We start from the raw sequence: 24138 nt of genomic DNA, 5'->3' as shown, positions 1-24138 counted from the left end.
GATTAGGAGAAGAAGGAAAGACATTAGGAGAAGAAGAGGAGAAGGAAAGAAGAGGAAAGAAGAAAGAAAATCTTAAATTTTCATCTATGAACAGGACATTAATGTTTTACAGACTATGCTCTTTTCAAAGGGAAAACCACTTCAAAGCCAGAGCTATTATTGCAACCCTCCTCTCCAGCAACCTAGAACTCTGAGGTTAGTCTCCCGAAGGGAAAGACTTTAGGAACTTTGGGCTCAAGAGTTTACAAATTCAAATCCAAGAAGAAACTCTGTTTCCTTGAAATATTATAGCCTCAAAGGAAATTTAAAACCACACTCCATACTAAAGGGATTCTCCACATTATCTGTGATAATTTTCTGCAATTTCAATTTATTTCCAAATTAAAAACTCATTAAAAAATTTCCTCTATGAAATTTATCAAAATACAACAATAAACATAAATACCTCAAAGTCTTTACCTGATTTTATTTCTGCTCCAGGGGTGTCACTTCCTCCTAGGGAAGTTGTGGTCTCTTGAAGAAAACCAAAATTAATTGAGTATTAAGAAAGAGGGATGAGCTAAGCTGATGTCATTATATGAGATAACCTCAATTCAAAATGTCTGGACACTTTCTATTAAGTCAGAAAAGAAGGCCTTCTGACTTTAAAAGTAATGAAAAACATAAATATATAAGTTTAATTGTTAAAACCAAGAGATACATCACTTGTAAATTTATCTTCTTAATTGGACCTTAGGTATTTCTTAATTGGAATAAGATATGTAAACCTCTAATTTAAAAAGTAGATATAGTAAGGAACTCATAAATGATCAATGTGCTTATTACTATAATCATCATTATTTATTGCTTTAAGTATTAGACTTTTCATGTGTAAAAGTTTTGCCAGTGGCTACCACATTGGAACTCAGAGTGACAGGAATCAATATTTTTATTCTTTACACATAATGAAAAGAAAACGACCTTTGATGGGCTCAGGGAACTCTGTTTTGTTAATGTGTCAGCAAGCTCTTTCAGAGGTTTCTAGACCAGGAGTTAATCTTTATGTTTTGCACGCACAATTTCTATAGAATATTTAATGAGAAAAATGTTAGTGGCTATTATTTCCTTTATATATCACCGAGGGAAAGAAAGACCTTTCTCTCTAATCACACAACTGATGCTCGGTGCCTTAGCTCCATGGTGAAGTCTCCTTGAAGCAGAGGAAAGGAAGATAAAAGCATTTGAGTGTCTGACGTTTACGTATTGGTAAAATCTTGCCTATTTGGAATTGTGTTTTTTCCCCAACAAAAATGCTCTTCACAGGAAGTACAAATGGTAGATGTGATTGAGACAATGTGACCTACTGGGAAGGAGGTAGTGGATTGTCAGTTCTTACTTGCAGTTGTAACGCCAGTCACTCCTGTTGCTTCAGGAGAAGCTGTCACTGCTTGGAGAAGAAAGACACAAATGGAAAAGATTCAGGGGGCATGGAATGCAATGGTGGAGCTCCTGCATAGAAGCACCAAAAGTTAAGACATGTTACTGTAGCAAAGCATCCATGAAAGGATTCCCCACCACAAGGTAGACTCACCTGTGCTGAAACTTCCAGGGGCAACTGTTGTGGCAGGAGCTACCACTGAGATGCCTGAAACACAAAGAAACTGAGGTGATCACAGTGAATAAGTAAGTCAAATGAGGACCCAAATCTAAAAGGGATATGCTGTGTTTCTGTATGCATTTGCCATAACAGAAATCTCTTTCTCTGAGCACAAGGAAGGTGGAAAAATTGATGTATTTACTGCTTTCAACAGTTCATAATAAAGGAGATAGAGAGACAGTGTTTCAAGTACAAACACAACTGAAAATTTGACAAAAGAGAAACTAGATGCATTTTCCCAATGCTCACCTGCTTGCTTCCCTGTTGCTGCAGTGATGCCTGCTGTGAGATAGAAAGAGGAGGGAAGAAAGGTTTAAATGTGTTGAAACTTCAGATATAGGAGAAAATGTTGGACAAGCCAATTGTTAGCTACACAATTATGGATGCATGCTCCCTGTTTCCATGAGGCTCTTTTCTACTTCATGCACATTCACACAGAAAACTTTCTGGTTTCCAGCTCAAATGCTGGTGAGAGTTGTAACTCAATAGAAAAATCCCATCCTGTCATCCGACTTGATGAAGGCAGGCTCAATTCTAGGACTGGTAGTTTTTCCAAATAAATTAACAAATAAATAACAGCAATCCTATTTTGAATTACTTGCAATGTCTCTAAATGAAACACAACTCTCTCAAGGAAAGCTTGAGAGTACTAATCCTTATGAGGCCAAAGTATGGGCTATTTATTGTCACCAGTTTTGAGTTCAGTTCCACTAGTGCCACTCCCTACAATGGAAGTTGTGGCTTCTGAGGGGAAGAGTAGAATAGTGAAGTCTGGGAATTTGGAATACTGGAGGGGATTTGGGGGTGTTATTTTATCATAGCCGTCCTAAAAGAGATACTGTGACATGTGACATTAAATAAGAGGCATTTCCTTCTTGTTAAACTACCTGTGGTGGAAGTTTCAGATATAATGGTTGTTCCAGATAATTTTCCAGTGGTACCTAAAATGCAAAAAAGGAAAATGAAACTATAGAGTATTATCTCCCCAACTAAGCTTGGAAGCATCAATGTGGCCCTAAAGCACTGGAAGCCCATTCCTGAGTACACTGTTTCTATAGAATAAAAATGAACAGCTGCTTAGCACTGGGCTTTCCAGGCCAACATGGGATAGATGTGTGGCTACTGGGTTTCCCTTTTACTACAAGGCAAGGGGAGAATAGTCCTTTAAATCTGTTTGCCTTCCAGAGACATAGCCCCCTGCTGTGACAGAAGTGCCTACAGGAGAAACAAAGCATGCTTTTATCTTTATAAGTAGAACTCTTTCATACAACTTGAGGGCATTTTAATAATCACTTGACTTTATGAAGCTTTCTAGTGAGGGGATACAGAAAATAAGCATCATGTATAATTAAAGTAGAAAAATGTCAAGCTGAATAAAAAGGAATGAGATCATGTCCTTTGCAGGGACATGGATGGAGCGGGAGGCCATCATCCTCAGCAAACTATCACAGGAATGGAAAACCAAACACCGCTTCTTCTCACTCTTAAGTGGGGGGTTGAGCAATGAGATCGAATGGACACAGGGAGGGGAACATCACATGCCAAGGAAAATTAAAGGATGGGTCAATAGGTGCAACAAACCACCATGGCACACGTATCCCTATGTAACAAACCTGCACATATCCCGGAACTTAAAGTAAAAGAAAAAGAAAAAGAAAAGAAAATGTCAAGCTGTGGGTGGAAAGGTAAACTGGCTAAGGAAGACTGGAAGTCCTGGAGGGTTGGAATGCATGTAATATACTCTCAATCCTCATATCAGACAAAAATGTCTCCATAGGCCAGGATACTGGAGATAGCCTGGCTGAGACATCTGAGGTCATGGAATTTATAAGCAGAATAACTTTTCAGACTGTTATGACATAATATGGCCTCAGAGAATGCCGACTTCTCCTCAAATGCTTTCATATTATTTGTTACTGCAGCCACCAAAATTGAGAGATGATGAGAGCCTCAGGCCTCTGCCTGAAAAGCTCACCTCCAGGTGGTCCTGCTTGAGTGGTCCCACTGCCTCCTGGGAAAGTTGTGGCCTCTGAGAGAGAAAGGAACAGAATGTAAGAATTAACAGCATTTGCAGTGACCTGGATGAGACTGGAGACTATTATTCTAAGTGAAGTAACTCAGGAATGGAAAACCAAACATCGTATGTTCTCACTGATATGTGGGAGCTAAGCTATGAGGACACAAAGGCATAAGAATGATACAATGGACTTTGGGGACTTGGTAGGGAAGAGTGGGAGGGGGCAAGGGATAAAAGACTACAAATAGGGTGCAGTGTATACTGCTCAGGTGATGGGTGCACCAAAATCTCACAAATCCCCATTAAAGAACTTACTCACGTAACCAAATACCACCTGTACCCCAATAACTTATGGAAAAATAAAATAAAAAATAATTTTTTTAAAAAAAAAAAGGCTGCACAGGACATTCTGAGCCTCCCATAAGCTGTATTGCCCAAGAGGCCACATTCAGAATTCCTGACCTGTGTGGGCACTTCCAGCTTCCAGAGATTTCCCAGAGATGCCCTCAGTAGTACCTGAAATTAGAAAGGATTGTAATTGGTTAATTTGTGGTCTTTAATTTAACAGACATGGGCTCTTAATAATAAAACAAATTAAATGTTTGTTTCTTTAATATACCAGGAAATTAATTTTTCTGGACTTTAGTTTTGAGAGTGAATCCACACTTTGCCCATGGAACATATCATTCCCTGAGCAAGTTTACTGTGATTTGTTCTGAGAGAAAGTCTTCCACCACTAGTCCCTTTCTTAGGTTTTAATGATAGCAATGTACACTTGGGCCCAAATCATCTATGTAACTGTCAGGGAATGGGTCTCATGATGCTGTGATGAAGGATCCTTAGACCCACGGTGCAAGACATAAGGAGGAAAATTTGAAAGGTCTGTACTGTATTTATTGATGTCAAATGTTGGACATCTGTTAGATTTTCCTTAATATGCCAATTCTGGGGAATTCAAAAAGTATTTACATATTTCAGGCCAGATTCTTGGGAAGGTTTCAGGAATAGTTAATACCTTAACAGAGCTCACCTGTGATTATTTCAGCTTTTGTTGTTTCTCTTTCTCCTACAGAAGTTGTGGCCTCTGAGAAAGAGGAAAACAGGACAGAAGTGATGAACAATATTTCAACACCATGGAAAACCTATGGTAGTTCTCCTACCCAGGGTAACACTGGAGGAGAATTTGTCATAGATGGACTCATGGAGGAATGTGCCATCTCAGGGACCCACCTGTGTTGGAACTGCCAGGTGCAACAGTTGTGCCAGGAGCTACCCCAGTGGTGGCTGAAACACAAAGGGTCTGAGATCATCACAGTGACTTGTGTTTGTCTTCTGAAGACCTGCCTCCAGAAGGAATCTGGGTGTATCTTTGTTATATCAAAGAGCCCTTTCACTGCTTCCTGATGAACTGAGAATTGTACGCCTTTGCTGTGACCCATAGCATTAACAAAGCAGTGGAAATAGTAATGTGCCCAAATTGAGGTCCCTCCACTGAATTTCATACATTCACTCCCAGACAAGGAAACGGGGTGGTTTTCTCTCCCCTTCACTGGTCAGGCTCCCAGTTGCTTGGCCTCCTGAGGCTGCCGTGGTGCCTGCCATGGGATGAAAACCAGAACAATGTTTTCATGTGCCAAGAACACTGGAAAATATTTCACATCATTATTGCTTTTTTGAGTGAGAAAACTTTTATATAGGGTATGCCTGCTTCTAGAACTTATATTGTTTTCTTTCCAGAAATACACTGTTTTCCAGCTCCCCTACACCATAGTGGTATGTATGACTTTGCAGGAGAAATCTCTTATGCTGATTGCACCACCAGCCCCTCTTTAGAAAGTTACAGCTGTGGGGCTAGATGTTGGTTTTAAGAGTTTTCCAGAATATGTTCAGTGTGAGAAAACACTGAAAGTAAATGCAAACCACTACCTAGGAAAACACACTCCCAAAAGATGAGCCTACGGAGAGTCACAATGTATGCTAAACCCTAAGCTGTGCTCTGCTCATTCTCACCTGGGCTGGATCCAGATGGAGGAATGCTGCGGCCTTCTATTAAAGTTGTGGCCTCTGGGGGAGGAAGTGATGAATGGTGAGATCAGAATTTGGGATATTGGGAAAAGAATGAGGTTGGTATTTCATCAAAGCAGCTCTAAAACTATATTATATGGTTAAACATGGAGATTTCCTGCTTATCAACCTACCAGTGTGGGACGTTCTAGATATAGCAGTTGTCCCAGATAATTCTTCTGTAGTAACTAACAGTGGAAAAAGAAAGGGATCAACATGTCATTACTTCCTAAATCAGTTGTGGAAGTAGCTATGTGGCTTTAATCCACTGGAAGAACGTTCCTGAAAGCCTCTATTTTGTAAGGAAATAAACTATAAGCGACTACCACTTCATGTTCTGGCCCACCTATCCATCACTGTTGCTACTGGGGTTCCCTTTCCATAGAGCACACTGAATGTGGATGGGAACCCTATCTCCTCCTCACCTGTTTCACTTTCAGATGCTGAGCTCTCTGGTGTGACAGAGATACCTTCAGGAGAAAAAAAAAAGCAGATGACATTCATCTTTCTGAATTTTACTCATCAATTGCCTCAGGCATTTTGATACTGAGAATTTGAAAATAGAACTTGTTAACTCTAATCCTAGCATATGAGGACTGTATTTAGTCCTTCCTACCTGGTCTGGAGCTCTGTGAACTGCTGCTGACTCGAGCTGAAACCACAGTTGTACCTATTAAAGAAAGTGGAGTGAAAAAATCTTCAAATAAAACATTTCACCTTTCAACTAAGCTTTATTAAGTATCTCTTTCATGTGATATTGTTTTAGGCCCTTGGGATGTATGAGTGAGCAAAATGTTCAAAGACCTCTCTCCTAATGCACCTTACATTCTAGTAGCTGGAGGACAACAATGAACAATAAATGTAACAAAGAAGTCAGTGGGAAAGATGTTAGTAAACACTTTAGGAAAAAGGCAAATTGCATAAAAGGGTCAAGGACCCTGATAAGCAGGGGTTATCCAGCAGCTCACCCTCATCCCTGCTACATAATAACTAGCTCTGCAAACCTGGGCTCCTGGAAATCCAGAGGGATAAGTCAGGTGAGGCCAGGGAATTCCTAGGCACACCCAGGTTTTGACTCTGGCATGTTATATTCCCAGAGGAAATGCAGGCTCCTTTCCTCTGCCCACTTTCACATCAATGTCTTCACTGCAGAGAACAGGGATTTGATAAAAGCACCAAGGCCTCAGAGTAAAAAACTCACCTCCTGGACGTTCTGCTTGGCTGCTGTCACCCCCTACTATGGAAGTTGTGGTGCCTGAGAAAGAAAAGAAAGGAAGGGGCAAAGATTAAGGTTTGGGAGACCATACACAGTGCTGCAGGCAGACTATGTCAACCAAGGTGCCCATGTCCAGATTTTGCATGTATTTTCAGACTCGCCTGTCTTGTAACTTCCAGGTTTCAGTGTTTTTCCAGAGACTACGCTAGTAATACCTACAATAACAAAGAGATGGTGTCACTAGTTCAACCGTTTGTCCACTGATTTGAATAGGAATCTCAAATCCCCACTTGGAAGCAAACTATTATTCTGACACTTGCAGTGCTAGAAGTAATTCGTATTTGTCCATGCAATACTTCTTTCCACACAGTTTCACTGAGACAGTTCCCAACTATCATGTCCTTCTTTTTGGCGGGGAAATTGGAATTTTCTCCCTATATTACCTATTTTTCTGTCATGGTTTTACGTTACGATGCTTTAATGAAAGCCCTTGTAAGCCCAGGAAATAAGGAGGCAATATAATGATTGTGTAGTCTTTGTCTCTGAATTTTCACAATATAGCATAGACAAATCATGTAGATATTTTCGGAAGACTATTGAAGGTGTCATTAGGAATTACAGGTCTTAGTCTAGCAGCACTCACCTGTGGCTCTTCCAATGCTTGTTATTCCACTTACTCCTAGGAAAGTGGTGGCCTCTAAGGGAGACAAAGGGATAAGAGTTACCTGGAGTATATTTAAGGATTGTGGAGAAGATATGGTGCTACTCCTGCAAAAAATAATACAAAGGAGATGTCTAATTATGGGAGGACACGTGGAAGATTCCATGTCAACCTGTTGACTTACCTGTCTTGGAACGGCCAGGGGCAACAGTTGTGGCAGGAACTACCCCAGTGGTGGCTGAAACACAAGGGAAAGTGGCATCACCACAGTGACTCCTGTTTGTCTCCTGAAGACCTGCCTCTAGAAGGAATCTGTTTACATCTTTAAGATGTCAAAGGTCACTTTCTCTGGCTGCCACTCTGATGTGTTTTCCCATTCATTAATAAACTACCAATGCAGTCAAAGGGGCAAAATCTGGAGATTACACCTGACATTCCATAACAGCAAAACAGGTGGTTTTCTCTCATACTTACCCATTACACTGCCAGAGCTAGAAGACAAAAAATTCTTTATTTCATGATAATTTAATCTATTTTTACTTTTCTTTCTAATTTTTATATAAGTATACATATTTCTGGGGGTTGTATGGGAGGTTTTGATATATGTATATATTATGTAATAATCAAGTCATGATATTTAGCTTATCCATCATCTCACTTATCATTGCTTTGTGGGCAGAACATTCAGAACCTTCTTGTCAAGGATATTTGAATGTACACCATAATATTGTTGACCATAGGCACCTCACTGCTACAAAACACCAGAACTAATTACTCCTAATTGCTCCCCATTGACCTAATACTATAATTATGTCTCTTGCTTTGGAGGCAAGGAAACATCTATACAGGCATGTTTTTAAAGTTCATTTGTGTTATCTCTACTTCCTGGAATCAAAACTGTTTTCTAACCTCTACTATTACACTGGAAATATTTATACATTATATTATGTGGAAATTTCTCAAAACAATTACATCCCATTTACACCTCATCTAGAAGAGTCAACCCATTCAAAAAGAGGATTTTAGGATATTTATAGGGAAATATTAAATTAAAAAATATATTTGGCCTCAGTTACATTGTCTGTAAATCCATATTTCATATTCTGTAGGAAAGCCTACTTCTAAGCAAGTCATCCTCATGAGAGTCATGATTCATGGTAAATCCCAAATTGTGGGCTGCTCTTCCTCACCTGTTCTGAATTCACTTTCAGTGTTGCCCCTGCTACCTGCGAGAGTTGTGGCCTCTGAGGAAAGAAAGAGGAAAATCATGAGGTCTGGGGAATTTGAGATATGAGTAAAAAACATCGAGGCGCTATTTTATGACTGCAGCTCTACAAAGTTATCATGCACGCAAAATGAAGATTTCCTTCTCATTGACCTACCTGTGTGGGAACCTCCAGATGAAATGGTTGTCCCGGAGAATTTACCAGAGGTAGCTAAAATGAGAATATAAAGAGCTAACAGAGCAAGCAGTACTGGAATCAGCACTGTGGTCTTGAACCATTGGAAAATTTTCTTGACAACTTCTATTTTAGAAAAAATAAACACCATAATTTTTTGTGAACTTATTGTTTAATGTTCTCGCACTGACTATTCCTTCCACTGTACCCTAGCAAAAAAAAAAAAAAAGAAGGAAGCTTAATTTCACTTTACTGATTCCACTTCCAGTGATGTGGCTCCCTGCCATTCCAGCGGGAAAAGAAGGAAACATTTTGATATTTCCAATGTTCTTATTTGTATAACTGGTGATAGTGTGATAATCAGGTATTTAAGAATACACTTATGTCGATATTTTTACATTTCCATGGTGTTTTAAGTAGCCTCCTTGACTTCCTTCAGACCCAATAAACTGCTGCTGACACCAAGTGAAACTGTGAAGTAAACAGTGACTCTCTACATGAGAATATGCCTGTCACTCATCTCGTATTTTGTAAGCATTTCCTCTGTGCCTGACATCATCCTCTCAGTGAAGAGAACAGACAAAGTATCTGCCTTGTGAGATTTGTGTCTGTGAGAGAGGAAATAGAAAATATGCAAGAAGTGTAATAAACATGTTAGAGAGATGGCAACAGGTGATAGTGCTTTGTGGAATCATGATGGCCTGAGTGGGGAGAATCAGGGTTCTGTGGAGGCTGCTGCAGGTCAGTGGGTCTCAGCTAGGTGTCCAGAGAACTAACACTGTCACACAGGCCGTGGAGCAATGCCTAACTTAGATGACCAAGTGGCAGGAATTCCTTAGCAGGACTACTCAGGATAGTCAGAATATATGTTGTGCTTCTAGACAAGAAGTAACCCCCTTTCCTTAGCCCCCATTCTCATTTATGTGTTCACCTCAGCACAACAGGGCAATGAGGAGAACCCTGAGGTTTGGGACTGGCGAACCTTACCTCCTGGAGCTTCTGTTCCAGTGGCTCTGACCCCTCCTGTGGATCTTGTGGCCTCTGAGAGAAAAGAAAGCAAGCATGAAGTCTGCAGTATGGGGAATACAGGGTTACATTACCCTAGTACCCTAGGAGGTTTTGTTACACCTGTGCAGCCACGGTGTAGCATTCCTTGTGTGCTTTTTGACTTGCCTGTGTTACCATTCCCAGGTTCCAGAGTCTTTCCAGAGAATGCCCCATTGGTAGCTATTAAGAAAGGGATGGGGCAATGGGGGGTCATTACCTCATTACTATGACGTGAGAAAAGAGTATTAAGCAAATAAATGGACACAGGCTGTATACTTATTCATTATTTCAATAAACTGGCCTTTAAATGCCAAAAACTAATCTCTACACTTCTCAGATAATATTCTTCCCATGGTCTATTTACCCAATTTTTTTTTAACTTATTAGGCTTCCTTTTCTCAAGATTTCATGAATAGGGAGATAGAAGCTAACTCTAGATTTTCTATGTAACTGTCAGTCAAATGGCTGCATGATTACCTTGGGGGGCAATAGAAGAGTCTGTTCAAGCACAAGAAATAAGAATGAAATTTGGGATTCTGTATTTAGTCAGTGAAAAATGGTAGGAACTTTCCTAACAATGTTAATATGGGAGAAATGAGAGTATGGATACTTTTCAAGCCACAGGCTTTATTGGATCTTATTAGCAAGTGAGTGCAATGAACCAGTAATGCTCACCTGTCGCTATTCCACCTCTTGTCTTTGCACTTTCTTGTAGGGAAGTTGTGGACTCTGAGAGACAGAAAAACAGAAAAGACATATTTGGAAAATATTCAAAGGTCATGAAACAGATAGGGAATTACTCTCATAAACAATAACACCAGAAGAGATATCTAATTATGAGAGGAGCTCTGAAGAGTTCCCTGTCAACCTGCAGAACCATTTAATTCTCAATGCAATCAGAGGGGCCAGTTCTTCAGCTGGAAGCAATATACATTCCATGAGAGGGAGAGACACAATTTTCCATACTCACCAATTTACTGCCAGGAATGAAAGACAAAAAATTAAGTTTGCTGGCAATTTGAGATGTCAAGAAAGCACTAATAATTATATTGTTTTTAGGGCATGGAAACCTCTATTTACAAGTATTTCTAGGATTCATTTACATTATCTCTCCTTCCCTGGATCACAAATGTTTTTTACTCCTACTAATATCCTGGCCATACTTACATATAACATTACAGGAGAAATTTCTCAGAACAATTACAAGAGACATTTCACTTCTAATAGGATATTGGTAAATTTTGGGTAAAATATTTAATTTAAAGGCAGAACTATTTGTGCTAAGATGCATTGTCCAGAAATAAATGCAAAATATTCTGTAGGAAAGCCCACTTCCAAACAAGTCATGCTTATGAGAGTCACGATTCACAGTAAATCCCAAATCATGAGCTGCTCCGCCTCACCTGCTCTGGATTCAGTTCCAGTACTGCCCCTACCTCCTGTGAGAGTTGTGGCTTCTGAGAAAAGAAGAAAATAAAGAGGTCTGGGGAATCTGAGATACTGTGGAAAACTATCACAGTGCTAGTTTTTTTATTGCAGCTCTGCAAAGTTATCATGCATTCCAGATGAGGAACTCATTCCCATTCAACTACCTGTGTGGAAGCCTCCAGATGAAATGGTTGTCCCAGAGAATTCTCCAGAAGTACCTAAAAAGAGAAAAATAAAGGAGCTAATAGGACAAATAATACTGGAATCATCAGTGGGTTCCTGAACCACTAGAAGACCTTTCCTAAGAGCTCTGGTTTCCGAAGGAAATTAACAATGAATAATTTTTCCCCAACTATTGACAGATGATTTGCTACGAATTATCCTTTCCCCTGCAGCTTATTCAAAAACAGTAATAGCTTAAATTCAATTTAAAAAAGAAGGATACTTAAATTCACTTTACTAACTTCACTTTCAGTGATGTAGTTTCCTGGTGTTCCTGGAGGAGGAAAAATGTCTTGAACATTCTAAATGTTCTTGTTTGTGTAATTGACAATATTGTGATAATCGGATGTATAATAATATATTTCTATGAGATATTTATACCTCCCGCTGGTGATTTTAAGTAGTTCATCTTACCTGGCTTGGGACCCTGTGAACTGCTGCTGGTAACAGGTGAAACCGTGGTCGTAGCTGTTGAAGTAAACAGAGTGACACTCAAAATAAGCATATACTTGTCACTCATCTTATATGCTGTAAGCAATACTTTGTACCTGACATTCTCTTCTCAGTGAAAAGAACAAACAACGGTCTCTGCCTTGTGAGATTTCCATTTGTGGGAGAGGGAACACAGAAAATAAACAAGTGTAATAAATATGTTCAATAGATGTCAGCAGGTGATAGTACTTTGGAATCATGAGGGGCAGAATGAAAGAATTGGGGGTTCTGAGGAGGCTGCTGCAGGTCAGTGGGCCTCAGCCAGGTGTCCAGAGTACTAAAGTTGTCACACAGGAAATGGAGCAATGCCTGACTTAGATAACTCAGTGATAAGGTTTGACTCTCAGTCCCCACTCAAATCTCAGGTTGAATTATAATCCCCAGTGTTGGGGGAAGGAACCTGGTTGGAGCTGATTGGATCAAAGAGGCTGGATTTCCCCCTTGCTGTTCTTGTGATAGTGAGTTCTCACGAGAACTGCTTCTTTAAAAGTGTGTAGCACTTTCTCTTTCACTCTCTCTCTCCTGTCACCAAGTGAAGATGTACTTGCTACCCCTTCGCCTTCCACCATGATTGTAAGTTTCCTGATGCCTCCCCAGCCACGCCTCCATACAGCCTGTCTCAGGTAGTTCCTTAAAGCACTGTGAGAATAAACTAATACAACCAGTTTCTGAAATTCTTTAGCAGAACAACTCAGAAGATCAGAATACACGTTGTGCTTCCAGTTAAGAAGTAATTGTCTTTCCTTGGCCCTCATTCTCATTTATGTGTTCACCTCAGCACCCCACAACAGGGCAAGGATGAGAATTCTGAAGCCTGGGACTGATGAAGCTTACCTCCTGCAGCTTCTGATCCAGTGGTCCTGACCCCTCTTGAGGAACCTGTGGCTTCTGAGAGAAAATAAAGCAACAATAAAGACTGCAGTATGAAGACATACAGGGTTATGTAGCCCTAGGAGCCTGTCGTCTGAGCAGCCAAGGTGTAGCAGCCCAGTATGCTTTTGGACTATCCTGTGTTGTCATTCCCAAGTTCCAGAGTCTCTCTAGAGAAGCCACCATGGTATTAAGAAAGTGGGTAATGGGCAACAAGCAAATAGATTGATAAAATCTATATTCTTATTCAATATGTCAGTAAACTGGGTTTTGAATGCTAAAAGGACATCTGTGTATTTCTCATATAATATCCTTCCCACAGTATATCTACCAAAGACATTTTTACTTATCGCGTCTCTTTTTTTTCTAGAGTTCTGAAACAGGGAGATGGGGGCTATCTCTAGATCATCTATGTAACTGTCAATCAAATGACTGATGACTGCCTTGGGTGTGGAAAGAGAACCTGCTTACAGCACAGGAAATAAGAATGAAATTTGAGTTTCCGACCTTTCATCAACGAACAACGGTAATTTCTTGATCAGTACTCAATATGGGAGAATCCAGTCACATGGATTCATTTCGCACCACAGTCTTTATTGAATATTACTGGCAAATGAATGCAATGACCCAGCAATGCTCACCTGTGGCTATTCCACCTCTTGTTGATGTACTTCCTCCTATGGAAGTTGTGACTTCTGAGAGACAGAAAAACAGAAAAGACATATTTGAAAAATATTCAATCACTATGAAATGAATAAGATATTACTCTTAAAAAGACAAGCACCAGAGAAGACATCAAATTATGGGAGGAGCTCTGAAGAGTTCCCTGCCAACCTGCAGACTCACCTGTCCTGGAACTGCCAGGGGCAAGGGTTGTGCCAGGAGCCACCCCAGTCGTAGATGAAACACCAAGAGGACTGGGATCACCATGGTGATTAATCTTTCTTTCCTACAGACCTGCCTCTAGAAAGAATCTAAACCTAACTTATATCTAACTAGCACTTTCCCTAGCTCTTCCCTGGTGATGAGCCCTGTGTATTTTCTTACTAACCATTTTATTACCAAAGCAACCAAAGTGACAATGTTCTCAACCTGTGATAATCTTCCTAGTATTCTCGGTCAGGAGGACAATGTGGGTTTCTCTCATGCTCCCCTGTTCTCCTCCCTGTGTCTTGGCTGTCAGATGCAAGAGTGGTGCCTGCTGTGGGGTGGTTGCTGAGAATGCCATGAGTGTGCTGAGAACTCCAGACGTTGTGAAAATATTTAGCTCTTCATTTGTGAAAAGGAAGCACTAACACAGGGCAGGTGTGTTTCCTGGGTTCTTGTAGCTCCTCTGTGTTTCTCAGCAAGTTTTATCACCCCTTCCTCTTCTAAAAGCTTCTAATGTTTGTAATCTCACAGCAGAAGTTACTCAGAACAATCAGTATAATTGTCCTATCTTCCAGGATTAGAAGTATGATTCTGCACTCTGTAATTAGTAGCTTTTCTGGAAAAATGTCTAAACTTATAAAGAATTTGTTGGCCAAAAATGTAGTATATTAGTAAAGTAAATACAAACTGCTTTCCAGAATCCTCCTCTCTCTAGTCTCGCTATGAGTGTCAAAATCAGTGATAACAAGAAAGACATGAGTTGCTCCTTCTCGCCTATTGTGAATGAAGCTTCAGTGGTGCCAACGTGTTCTGCGGAAATTGTGGCCTCTGAGACATGATTTGGAATTGTAAATTCTGGGGAGTTGCGATAGAGGGAAGAGAGATTTTGTGTTATTCATCAGAACAACCTACAAAAAACATCATTTCATCTGCGCATCCATAGAGATGGTTTTCTTTCAACTTTACCTGTGTTGGAAATTCCTGTTTCAACAGATGTCTCAGAGCCTACTCCAGTGATACCTAAAACAAGAAAAGCAAATTTAGCAAATTCATCATGGAAGCAACTAAAAGGGCATTTCTCAGGACTTAATGTTATAAACGGTGCAAATGCTAAATTAAGAGTGTCCTTCTCTCATTTCATCTCCTTGGCCCATTTATTCACAGGCAACTTGCCAGTGAACACCCTTACATTCTAGTCTGCTGACAGAGGGATGGGGGCTCATTTCATGCCTGCCTGTTTCACTTCCTGTTATGTCTTCCTGGTGTACCAGGGATGACTACAGAGGAAGGAAAATGAAAGATAAAGTTCTTTATAAATATCTCTGTGATACTTTTGTGGTTGATTTCATGTCATCCCTAAAGCATACCCATGCATACACATACACATGCACAAAACTCATAAACGAGTAAGAGCCAGCCTACATTTTCTTTATGGAATTTTACCTGTGTTGGAAACTTCTGAACTGGTACTGACTTCAGAAGAAATGATAGTGGTGCCTGTGGAAAAAAAAAAAAAATTGTGTGAACTTTAAAGCAATGACGGTCTCATTCCTGACTTCAGAGAACTAGTTCTGAAAGCCAGGACTCAGGCACACTTGTCGGAGGGTCATGAAAATGTCAGTTCCAGAGGGATTCACAATTTGACTTAGCCTTGCATAAAATGTGTCCTCAACCTTCGTATTCTTCTGTTTTAAGCTGCAATCCCAAACAATGAATCAACAGAACCCAAAGTCTTGGAATGAGAACACTCACCGCCTGACAGTCCTGCTCCAGGAGTCCCTGTAGCAGTTGTAGCCTCTGAGAAAGAAAAGAAAGGAATGAAGTAAGAACATGCTGGATGGTTGGGTCTCGTGGATCACATCTATAATTCCACACTTTGGGAGGCCGAGGCTGGCAGATCACTTGAGTCCAGGAGTTGGAGACCAGACTGGGCAACATAGTGAAACCCTGTCTCTACAAAAAAGAGCCTGTAGTCCCAGCTACTTGGGAGGCTGAGGTGGCAGGATCACCAGAGCCTAAGAGGTCAAGGCTGAAGTGAGCCAAGATCATGCCCCTGTACTCCAGCCTAGGGAGCAGAGTGAGACCCTATCTCAAAGAAAGAAAGAAAAAGAAAGAAAGAAAGAAAGAAAGAGAGAGAGAGAGAGAAAGAAAGAAAGAAAGAAAGAAAGAAAGAAAGAAAGAAAGAGAGAGAGAAAGAAAGAAAGAAAGAGAGAAAGAGAGAAAGAAAGAAAAGAGAGAGGGAGGGAGGGAAGAAGGAAGGAAGAAAGGAAGGAAGGAAGAAAGGAAGGAAGAAAGGAAGGAAGGAAGGAAGGAAGGAAGGAAGGAAGGAGAAAGTAAAGAAAGAAAAAGAAAGAAAGAAAGAAAGAAAGAAAGAAAGAAAGAAAGAAAGAAAGAAAGAAAGAAAGAAAAAAGAAAAGAAAAGAAAAGAAAAGAGAAAAGAAAAGAAAAGAAAAGAAAAAGAAAAGCATGCTGGGTCAACTGTATTACCTAAGTGGCTCCCTCCAGGATGTCCTGGTATGTGGTGACTTACTGAGACATAAGTTCCAGGTTTGAGGGTTTTCCCAGAAATACTACCAAAAGTTCCTGAAATAAAGAAATGGTGGTCCACATGCCATGACTAGGGCATTGCTTTTTCAAAAATGAGTATTTCTTACAATATATTAGGATGCGCTTTCTTTGAGCTTTCCAATGGCAAAAATTTATCTGTGTTTCCAATGTAGCATCTCTTTCTTATAGCAAATTTTCTGACAACATTCTAGATGCTTTAGTGTCTTTGAGATTCAGTGCTTGGAAATGGAAGTTTTCTCAGTACATGTATATCCAGTGGCCAGGGACTTGACTTCTTAGGGCATGGAATGAGCTCCTTGAGGTAGAAGGAAGTCAGGCTCCTCAAGCTTGACATTTATTACCTAGTAACTGTTTTGCATTTTTAAAAGGTTTAGTTTATGGAATAAAGTAGTGTGGCTACATTTTAGGCAACACTGCTTAATGAAAGATGATCAAAAATGCAGTAATGGCTTAGCAGGCTGAGCTGGAGCTATTCCACCTGCAGAGATTCTACTTCCTCCTAGGAACTTGTGGCCTCTGAGGATGAGGAAAAGAACAAAGACACAATTGGGAAGACATTAAGGATTTGGGATTATTATAGTGATAATTTTGCCTAGAAATAAAACCTGAGGAGATAGCTCCTTGAAAGAAGTTCCAATGGGAAGATTCCACTCAGCTTGTTCTCACCTGTGTTAGAACTTCTAGGGGCAAGAGTTGTGCCAGTGGTTACCCCAGTGGTACCTGAAACACAAAAAGTCCAGAGGTCACTGACTCATTCTGCCATGAGAACATCTGAATCTAGATGCCATCTGTGTGTTCTTTGCTATAACAAGTAGCCTTTTCTGGGTACTTAAAAAATCTATAATTCTATGAGTTTTTCTGCTTGAACTATTCCATTTGTAAATCACAGGGAGTGGCAACGTTCTCTACTTGAGACGTCCTTTCCTGGCCTTCCCTGACAAAGATGAAAGATGATCTTCTCTTGTGTTCACCTAGTTTGATCTCAGTATGCCTTAGCTCTCTACTACAAAAGACAGTTTATACTGAGTACCTGAGACAACGAGAAACTGCTGAGCATTACTCCTTAATGGGGTCAAAGAAGGCTTTCTGGAAAAGACAGCATCTAGATCTTTACTATTGCTTAGGATTTGTCTATGTGAAGTCCAGGAAGGGAACATCAGGCAGAAGACATAGTGAGAGCCAAGGTTTAGGGAAACATAGCAATATGTGTTGTATAAACATAGAATGAGTGAAAAATAACTGGAAATTTAGCTCAAATTCAGTGAGAAAACAACTTCCTAGTGATCAGTTTGTAACATTTTATAAAGGAACTTCTAACAGTGCCACCAACTAATTCAAGTGAGGCTAAAAGTTATGTAAAGGGGGCTAATGAGAACTTTGGAAAGTAGATGGAGTCTCCAAAAGCTCTAATATTACACTAAAGCACTTAGAATTTACTTGAAGGGAAATGGGTAGCTGCTACCATGGATCGATGACAGAAATGACATGAACAGAGATAACAGTCAATAGAGGACCACTGACTGCTGTTTCAGATAGAACACATCTGAGAATAGAGAAAACTAGAAGAGAGGAAACTTGCCTACAATAGTCTAGACTAAAGGAAATGTAGAGGAGTAGAAAGAGCTCAGGTGTTGGAATCAAAAGAGTTGTGTGGTTTTAAACAGGTTAAAAATCTCTGAACCTCAGTTTCCTTACCAGCAAATTAGGGAAAATAATGCCTACATTATCCAAATGAGATAGTGAATGAAAGCTAAACATATTTCAGCTGTATTGAGTGTTCGTTATATGCAAAGCTCCCCAGGTAAGACATTAATGATACATAAGACTTGGTCCCCTTTCAACAAAGGTAGAATCTAGTGGATCAGGGAGACAAGTATTGAAATCAATCACCTCATCAGATAAGGGCCATAAAGAGGTTTTAAATCAGTGAAAAATAAGACAAAAATGCCTGTTTTCATGGAACTTATATTCCAATGTAAGCGCTAAAAGGATCAGAAGGAGAAATTTTTTTTTTTTCAAAGTGAGATATTCTAAAGAATCAGCTTCTAGGCCATCTGTGGTGGCTTATGCCTGTCATCCCTGCACTCTGGGAGGCCGAGTTGGGCAGATCACCTGAAGTCAGGAGTTTGAGGCCAGCCTGGCCAACATAGTGAAACCTCATCTCTACTAAAAAAAATGCAAAATATTAGCCGGGCGTGGTAGCGCACACCTGTAATCCCAGCTACTCAGGATGCTGAGGCAAGAGAATCGCTTGAACCGAGGAGTTGGAGGTTGCAGTGAGCCAAGATCGTGCCACTGCACTCCAACCTGGGCGACAGAGCAAGTCCCTGTCTCCAAAAACGAAACAACAACAACAAAAAACCCAAAACAACAACAAAAAGTCGGCTACTTTTGCTTATCTTTTAAAACTGTTTTTAAGTTTAAAAAAGAGATACCAGGATACATTAAAAGCTAAATAGTTTTCTTGTAAATAGTAGGTGACTATTAATATGCTGAGAAATATGGTGCTACCTCTTTTTAATAGGGGAGATGTTTTGGGAGTTTTTTTGGTTTGTCTGAGTTTGTATACTTGTATACAATCAGTGTAGAATTTAAGTATTATATAAAGGATTCAATACACCTTTATTATGATTTAAGAAGACATGAGAATAGAAAAATCAAAAGCCCTATGCTACAAAAATCAAATTTGAAGTTCATGTTTTATTAATCAGATAATAAAGACTTCTGGTACCATGTGTTCTATTCCATTAATGTAACATTATTTTTTCAAATGCACATTTATAATCTCATATTTTCTCACCTGCTACTTCAGGCTGTTTTGATGGCACTGAAATTTAAAAACAAATATATTTATAAATGTATATATTTGATTAATTTCCATTTACAAAGATTAATTTGTATGTTAGGTTATAATTTGAGAAGCATGTCACACACAATCCTTTAAATGTTTTTCAGTGCTCAAATGGAAAAAAATAGAAATTATATTTCAAGCACATTGTACAGAAATAAATTTTCATGTCATTGAATTTCAGCTTACCTACAATGAGTTGTGGTGGAATTCTAACTGAGCTTACTAAAGGATAAATTAAATCCATATTTAAATTAAAGAATTTATTTGAATTTCATTTAAAAAATTTGCTTCAGTGGGTCAAATGCCTTGATAATTAAATTTTGTTTAAAAAACAGATGTTATTTCCCACAGAGGCTTATCTTAGAAATTTAAGTCAGATTAAGTGTTCTCTTGTGAGACATATTGTAAAGTGCTCTTTTAAAGAATCATGTATGATTTCTATGATTACAGATTATCAAACTGAAAAAAAAAACACTGCCTTTTTTCCAAGCAAAATATTTATACACAGGTAATTGTTATTTGGTTACATTTAATTAAAGCTGTCTTGAAATTATAAAATGCCAAAAATGATAAAATACATACTGTGCCTCAATAGTTACACACCGTGTCCCAATGGCTACCTGTTTGTGGCCATATGTTAACTTATAATTATGTTGCTCAATATATAATATGAATCATGCCAATTTGTTTACATTTGCATAACCATAGATTGAATAAATAATTAATACAAATTTAGTTTGAATTAAATTATTGAATTATTTTCTAGCGATCAGTTGGTAAAATTAATTTACACAGGAGACTTTATAACAGTAGTTACAATAATGTGGCATAAATCTTCATCAGAAAAAAAAAAAAAGGTAAGCATTCTATTCCTTAAACTATTAATGAGCAATGTAGTCATTAGAGTCTGGGTTCTGTTAGGGACTTGCACATTGAGAAATGACGTATTTCTCAAGTACTGTCATACTAAGTATATTACTAGTTGAGAACCTTAAACAATAATATACTGTAGCCTTGAAATAATAATTCTGTTAATTTACTCAGTGTTAGGAAAAAGAAATTGCCCTGTAAGTATTTGTGAATCTTTTTTTAAAAAGGAAAGTTATAAAATTTGGACTTATAAAACAATAATGTTATAGTTTTGTCAAATAAAATTCTCCGAATCTTATTTCAGAATAGGAAGTGCCATAGTTTATTACATTAAAAAACTTATTTTTCTTACCTGCTGCTCCAATTCTTTTAGTTAGAAATGGGAAACATTTAAGCTTTGTGATTTTAAAAGCAAGCTTTATTGATGATTTTGTTTGTTTGTTTGTTTGTTTGTTTTGAGATGGAGTCTCGCTCTGTTGCCCAGGCTGGAGTGCAGTGACCTGATCTCGGGTCACTGCAACCTCCGCCTTCTGGGTTCAAGCGATTCTCCTGCCTCAGCCTCCTGAGTAGCTGGGACTACAGGCATGCGCCACCATGCCCTGCTAATTTTTATATTTTTAGTAGAGATGGTGTTTCACCATGTTGACCAGGATGGTCTCCATCTCTTGACCTCGTGATCCACCCGTCTCGGCCTCCCAAGGTGCTGGGATTACAGGCATGAGCCACTGCACCCAGCCTATTGAAGGGTAATTAAATATCACTGTATATTTTGCTTTAGCAAAGGAAGGCATCACATTGAAGAGCACAGTTTTGGAATCAATAAACAATCAAGAAAAATATTGATTTCACCATTTGGCGTGCTGTAGAAACCTATCAACTTAGGTAATATCTTTGCCTAAGTTCCTCATGAGCAAAATGAGATAATCATGTTCATTCAAGTAATTTATGAGATAATATATTTAAAGACATTGTAATTAACTGGCATTATTATTATTAATGATATTGCTGTTTTAAAATAAGCAATGAGCATGAAAAAAAATCAAAAACACATCTGACATCCCCCTGCTTACTTACCAGTAGTGGTACTTCCTGGTGCAATTGTTGACCCAGGGATGGCTCCCGTGGCAACTGAGATTAAAAAGCTTAAAGTCAGGAGCAGTGTTCTTATTTTATTGAAGCACTATCCAGATATTTATCAACATAACTACTTTGAGCCCAGTTGTGGTTCCAGTACCTGATGTGGAAGCTATGCTTTCACCTTCAGCTCCTAGGGAAGTTGCAGCAGGCACTCCAGTTGTAGCTGAATTTAAAACAAATGAAAAAGAATCTTAGTAGAATAATTCGAAATTTTCATATGGACTTCTCCCTAACATCTCAAATTCAACTTTCAAACATGAACCTATGATCTTCCCACCACAAACTGCTGCTCCTTCACAGTCCCTATTTTAATAATTGATAGAAACACCATCCCAGCAACTAAATATTAACCTGAAAAATACCCTTAACAAAATCCCCATCAAACCACTGCCAAATCCCCTTGATGGTTCTCCAAAAATAGGTTTTGAACTTTTCCCTTTTTTTCCATCCACCACCATAATTTATTTTAAACCATTGCCTCTTACCTTGATTGAGCAATAACTTCCTAACAAATTTCTCTGCTTCCGTTCTCGCCTTACACAATTCTTCACATTTGCAGTCTTACTGATCTTTTAAAAATGGGAATCCTGATCATGTCACTCTTCTGTCTCACACCTTCAGTTAACTTCCCTCAGCTCTTAGCAACAAGTCTACAATCCTTAACGTGTGTGGCAAGGCTCTGTTCTATGTGATCAGGGTCCTTCTGACTTCTCTGGGCTTATTTTGTACACCCTCTGGCTTCCTAACAGGGCACTGGGAACCCTGGCCTCTTTCCACCTTAAACTTTCTAAGAGCCTGTGATTTCCCCCATGGAGCTCTTCTTAGCATTTCCCTCCCTGTCTTATCCTCTTTGACTACTGCTTCTTCATTCTTTGGGACACCAGGTGGAAAGTCACTTTCCTGGCACCCTCACCTTATTCTTAGCACTTAACATTAATTTTAATACTATTGAGATACTTTTCTCTTACTGGCTAAATCCCCCACTAGACAGGATGTCCTGAGAGCAGTGACCCTGTCAGACTCATTCACTTCTGTGCCCACACACTTATCACAGTGCCTGACACACAGATGACAATAAAAATAATTAAACAACATTTAATTAAACAGTAAATGTGAGACACTGCTGTTATAATAGAAAATGTCCAAATACTTCTGGTATAGTAGACTTTTCATTAATCTGATTTTCTTTGGGAGGTTGGCATTTGGCATATCTGAGACTCCATCGAGATATCCCCTCCAGGGAATATATTTCCTTTCTGCTCTAGTTTATACCCACTGCCACACGAGGGAGGATGGTGTAGAAGGTAAGGAATAGGCTCTGAGGACAGACCTTCCTGGTGTACATTATCACTTACAGCAGCTAACTAAACTTCTCCTTGACTTCTTCATTTGAAAATGTGAACAAAAATAGCACTTATCTCAGTAGTTGCTGTGAAAATTAGTGACATGTTTACACATCTCATAACAGTTCCTGGCTGCCCAAAAAGTGCTGAAATATTTTCTTGCTTTAAGCTTCTTCATGTAAGGTTTGTTTCCTGATAAAATCAGCACTGTAAAGACAGATAATTTGTTTTCCTTCCATCCTAGTCCTAAAACACCTAACAAAATTTAAGGTCCTAAATACTATTAGGTTGGTGCAAAAGTAATTATGGTTTTTGCCATTACTTTTGCACAAACCCAATAGATGATTTGGATCTGACTTTCTAATTTCCTTATTTACAATATACTCATTACCATAATTACATTGACCAGAAAACCTTATGTTCGGTTTGGGAGGCCAAGGCGGGCAGATCATTTGAGGTCAGGAGTTCGAGACCAGTTTGGCCAACACAGTGAAACTCTGTCTCTACTAAAACTAAAATAAAATAAAAATAAAAAAATAGCCGGGCACAGTGGTGCGTGCCTGTAATCCCAGCTATTTGAGAGACTGACGCATGAGAATTGCTTGAACCTGGGAGGCGGAGATTGTAGTGAGCTGAGATCTTGTCACTGCACTCCAGCCTGGGTGAGAGTGAGACTCTGTCTTAAGAAAAAAAGAAAAAGAAAAAGAAGAAAAAAAAGAAAACCTTACGTTGAGCTACAGTTGCGACCAAATTCTTCCAACCCCACTTGCCTGATTTTCCAGGTGTGGTTAATCTGGTCCTGCTTTCATCTGCTCCAGGGCTGGTTACATATGGTTCTTCAGTTTTGCCTGGTTAAAGCACTACTTGATTATCAGCTTTACATGGTTCATCTTAGTAAATATAATGAACTTACTGCCCCTTATGTAAAATTCGAATTTAGATATCAATAAATCTAGGTCATCTCTTAATCATTTCTCCCCAATTTAGGTCATTGGTTAAATCATAATTGATTCATCTTACAATCATAATTGGAGGTCTTAGCCAGGCTTATGTTGAACCACACCAGAGTACCCAGGTGAGCCATGCCTGCTGGGTTCCCAACTGTAGTGGCCCCAGAGTCTGGTGCTCCAGCTGTGCATCCCTTGCCAACACCTACAGTAGCTCCCATGAAAACATAAACCCAAAAAGTCTAATATTCTGGAAAGCCCCCTCATTGTTCACCAATTTGAGTTCTTAATAACATATTTAATTGTGATAAATTTACACAGATTCAAGTCTGGAAGACCAAAAATTACGTTGTTCATATTAAATGACCTATCTTTAGCTAACTAGACTTGCCTTCAGGGACTGTAACCTCACTTCCTGGCTCTCCTGTTCTTCCTGTTACAGTGGTTGTGCCAACTGATGGTCCAGTTGTCCCTGTCACTTGACCTGAGAGTCCATTTG

General features: G+C 39.2%; 1 protein-coding gene across 11 annotated transcripts in view; it reads right to left on the bottom strand.

The window, feature by feature from the left end:
* Positions 1–24138, bottom strand: part of MUC19 (mucin 19, oligomeric) — a 176289-nt gene that overhangs the window by 51426 nt on the left and 100725 nt on the right. For 8 of the 11 annotated variants that reach the window (XM_077953866.1, XM_077953872.1, XM_077953873.1 and 5 more), the window contains exons 15-46: positions 23463–23540; positions 21447–21512; positions 21287–21340; positions 19292–19318; positions 17158–17211; positions 15676–15720; positions 15367–15420; positions 14890–14943; positions 13695–13748; positions 13018–13071; positions 12106–12159; positions 11634–11687; positions 11445–11498; positions 10717–10770; positions 9982–10035; positions 8977–9030; positions 8785–8838; positions 7779–7832; positions 7577–7630; positions 6919–6972; positions 6334–6387; positions 6143–6187; positions 5664–5717; positions 4884–4937; positions 4684–4737; positions 4116–4169; positions 3612–3665; positions 2524–2577; positions 1886–1918; positions 1571–1624; positions 1376–1426; positions 460–513 (exon numbers count right to left, since the gene is read on the bottom strand). In XM_077953866.1, coding sequence (XP_077809992.1) covers positions 460–513; positions 1376–1426; positions 1571–1624; positions 1886–1918; positions 2524–2577; positions 3612–3665; positions 4116–4169; positions 4684–4737; positions 4884–4937; positions 5664–5717; positions 6143–6187; positions 6334–6387; positions 6919–6972; positions 7577–7630; positions 7779–7832; positions 8785–8838; positions 8977–9030; positions 9982–10035; positions 10717–10770; positions 11445–11498; positions 11634–11687; positions 12106–12159; positions 13018–13071; positions 13695–13748; positions 14890–14943; positions 15367–15420; positions 15676–15720; positions 17158–17211; positions 19292–19318; positions 21287–21340; positions 21447–21512; positions 23463–23540 — 1695 coding nt within the window. The remainder of the gene's footprint in view (positions 1–459; positions 514–1375; positions 1427–1570; positions 1625–1885; positions 1919–2523; positions 2578–3611; positions 3666–4115; positions 4170–4683; positions 4738–4883; positions 4938–5663; positions 5718–6142; positions 6188–6333; positions 6388–6918; positions 6973–7576; positions 7631–7778; positions 7833–8784; positions 8839–8976; positions 9031–9981; positions 10036–10716; positions 10771–11444; positions 11499–11633; positions 11688–12105; positions 12160–13017; positions 13072–13694; positions 13749–14889; positions 14944–15366; positions 15421–15675; positions 15721–17157; positions 17212–19291; positions 19319–21286; positions 21341–21446; positions 21513–23462; positions 23541–24138) is intronic. The other 3 variants (XM_077953867.1, XM_077953877.1, XM_077953878.1) reach the window with 3 other exon arrangements.

The sequence above is a fragment of the Macaca mulatta genome, chromosome 11, assembly GCF_049350105.2.
Source record: "Macaca mulatta isolate MMU2019108-1 chromosome 11, T2T-MMU8v2.0, whole genome shotgun sequence".
NCBI lineage: Eukaryota > Metazoa > Chordata > Mammalia > Primates > Cercopithecidae > Macaca > Macaca mulatta.
This window is presented reverse-complemented; position numbering and strand designations above follow the sequence as displayed.